Here is a 3,173-nt window from a genome sequence, read left to right as displayed (position 1 = left end):
AAGTTTTCGATTTATTGTGTATTGGATAACGTAAAGTATTTTAATATTTATTTTTCTAAAATAAATTCAACTTAATAACTTATAAAATTAATTTAATTACGTTAAAAGTTATATGAACAAAAAACTAAATTAATGTTATGTTAAAAAATTAAATTATCTTAAGTTAAATTAACAATTATTTTTGAGAAGTATTATCTATATTATATAAGAATGTTATAATTTTTACAAATTAAATTACTATAAATAAAAAAATTACAATATGGATCATCAACTAAATTTAATATTTTATTTATAAATTAATTTTATATAAAATTACAAAATATTGTTTTTTCTTTTATATGAGTAAACACACACACACACACACAAACAACCTAACCTTGATATTAAATAATTCAGAGATTTACAGAATACTTATTTTTCTTCATTGTATTTTTGTTCTAGGAGTAATACTAATAAAATTTCCGAACAGTGATTTATCAGAAACTTTAACTACAATCAGGAATTGGCTACGAAATGCTGCTTGGCGTAAGCAATAAGCAGCGCTGCTATTTAGTCACTTTTTGTTACTTTTTTTTACATGTCACTAAAATATCACTGTTATCTAAAAAGGGTTACTATTACCACCGTTTTTGTGCAATTTGTGACATATTATATTATTGGTAGTTTGTATTTTGTTTCATGTGCAATTTGCAAAAAATTATATTATTGGTAGTTTGTTAGATTTTATAACGCTATAACAACTTGTGTTATACAAGTTAAATTTTATTATTTGTTAAATTAAGTAATAAGATTTTAGTTATTTTTATTATTTAAAAAAAAAGTTTTTCAAATAACTATTGAAATTCAATGAAACATATGGCGCCACGAATACTTTAATATACAATATAATTGCATTTTATTAATAGAGCATTTCACATTTATAATTTTATTTATACTATATTTTATAATAAAATGTATTTTTAATGAAAATTTTAACTTCTGGTATAATTTTTTCCATCCTTTCAGTCCATTAAACGATTCTTGGGAAATGATAATGGAAACGACGTTAAATTGATGTCAATTTGACGTCGAAAGTATTTCGACGTCAAATTGATATCAATTTGACGTCGATTTCATTTTGATATCGATTTGACGATATATAGGTCATTTCTCGTTGACTATTACCGAAAGGATGTTAATATCACATTTATTAAATGTTTTATACACATTGATATTGACATGCAAATGGCATCGAAATTTGAACATTTTAACGTCGATGTCGACGTCAAATTTGATCTCATTTTGACCGTCAAAATGACGTCAATTCGACGTCAATCCGACTTATCATTTCTCCCTGGGGTCGGATTACCATCTCTTCCGATCGATGCAACACACACTTACGGACACACACTTCTCTACAAGGAAGTCTAAGAATGAGAGGATGAATGGTTCGCCTCGAAAGACATCGCGTTCTACCGTCAAAGGATTGCCCCTGTTGCCGGAGAGATGGAAAAAAGTTGAAAATGAAGGAAACTACTTTGATTAAGGTAGTCATTCATCTTCCCTTCAAAACAAATCGATTTTACAGACGAAAAAACGGAAGGAATTAAGTTTAACACCTAATATACATGGTGCGTTCCATAAGTAATGCGACCAATTTTTTCCTGACGCGACGATACACCGCAGCGTGTTCTAACCTGTTGGGAAAGGTGGAGGGGAGTGTTAGCTTCAAAATGCGCCCGGTCTCGGTCGCTTCCGAGCAGCAGGAGAGTCAGGACGTGCATTCCCGTGAACCGCGTTTGAGGTTAACGTAACACGGCGCGATGGATCGTACTGTGGAGCAACGTTACGCTATCAAATTCTGCGTTAAACTTGGAAAGTCCGCCACCGAAACGTTGCCATTAATTCAGCAGGCCTTTGGGAGTGATTGCTTGTCAAAATCACAAGTTTTCCGATGGCACAAATCGTTCAAGGAGGGCCGAGAGGAAGTCACCGACGAACCCCGCATTGGACGTCCATCAACCTCCCGAATTGACGAAAATGTGACGCGTGTGCGTGATTGTTTAAATTTTGACAGACGGTTGAGCCTTCAATTGATAGCAGAAACTCTTAACATTACGAAAACAACAGTTTTTCGTATTGTAACCGACGATTTAAACATGAAAAAGGTGTGCGCCAAACTGGTCCCTAAAGTGTTGACCGACGAACAAAAGAACATGCGAGTGCTTCGATGCCAAGAACTCTTGGAAATGTGTGAAAATGATCCTAATTTTTTAAACTCAGTTATCACCGGTGATGAGTCGTGGATTTTTGAGTACGACCCGGAGACAAAAAGACAGAGTTCAGAGTGGCACACTCCATCGTCGCCCCGCCCCAAGAAGGCACGCATGAGCAAATCCAGAATCAAAACCATGCTCATTGTCTTCTTTGACGTCAGAGGCATTGTTCACCATGAATTCGTACCTACAGGGACCACTGTGAACGCAGCTTTCTACTTGGAAGTGCTAAAAAAATTGAAAAAAAGGGTCACACGTTGCCGAAGCGACATCAAGAACGCGTGGAAGCTGCATCATGACAACGCGCCAAGCCACAGCGCCTTCGTTGTCAACGATTTCCTGGCCAAGACCCACACCCCATTGGTTTCCCAGCCTCCCTACAGTCCCGACCTGGCACCCGCAGACTTTTTTTTGTTTCCTCGTTTAAAACAAGGCCTGAAAGGAAAACATTGGGGCACAATTACAAACATCCAGGCACATGTGACATCGGCTCTAAAGGACATCCCGGAGAAGGCCTTTCAGGATGCCTTCCAGGCCTGGAAGCATCGCCTCCAAAAATGTATCGATGCGGGAGGGTGCTATTTTGAAGATTTCTAACCATTGGTACAAATATATTCAATAAATAGTTTTTTATGAATTTGGTCGCATTACTTATGGAACGCACCATGTATACATAGGATATGATATTCTTACTGTTTATATATATATATATATATATATATATATATATATATATATATACATATATATACATAAAAAAAACATTATATACCTTGTACGTATAACCATATACAAATTTGCATAAATATTACACTACATAATTCCAATGAGCTGGTTGAAGTTTGGAACGTTCATGGAGCGATTTTTTAAAAATAATTTGTCGCTGTTTTCCTGTCACAGAGAGAAGGCTATGAAGCA

General features: G+C 35.0%; 1 protein-coding gene across 1 annotated transcript; it reads left to right on the top strand.

Moving 5' to 3' along the window:
• The first annotated feature begins 1,802 nt into the window (after nucleotides 1-1,802).
• Nucleotides 1,803-2,852, top strand: LOC120357352 (protein GVQW3-like). The gene has a single exon (XM_039447525.1). It carries the CDS (start codon nucleotides 1,803-1,805, stop codon nucleotides 2,850-2,852), a length of 1,050 nt encoding a protein of 349 aa, XP_039303459.1.
• Nucleotides 2,853-3,173: the final 321 nt, after the last annotated feature.

Source organism: Solenopsis invicta, chromosome 3 (assembly GCF_016802725.1).
Source record: "Solenopsis invicta isolate M01_SB chromosome 3, UNIL_Sinv_3.0, whole genome shotgun sequence".
Classification (NCBI taxonomy): domain Eukaryota; kingdom Metazoa; phylum Arthropoda; class Insecta; order Hymenoptera; family Formicidae; genus Solenopsis; species Solenopsis invicta.
This window is presented reverse-complemented; position numbering and strand designations above follow the sequence as displayed.

Coding starts and splice junctions, on each gene's coding strand:
- LOC120357352 (XM_039447525.1), top strand. CDS start 1,803: ATGGATCGTACTGTGGAGCAACGTTACGCTATCAAATTCTGCGTTAAA.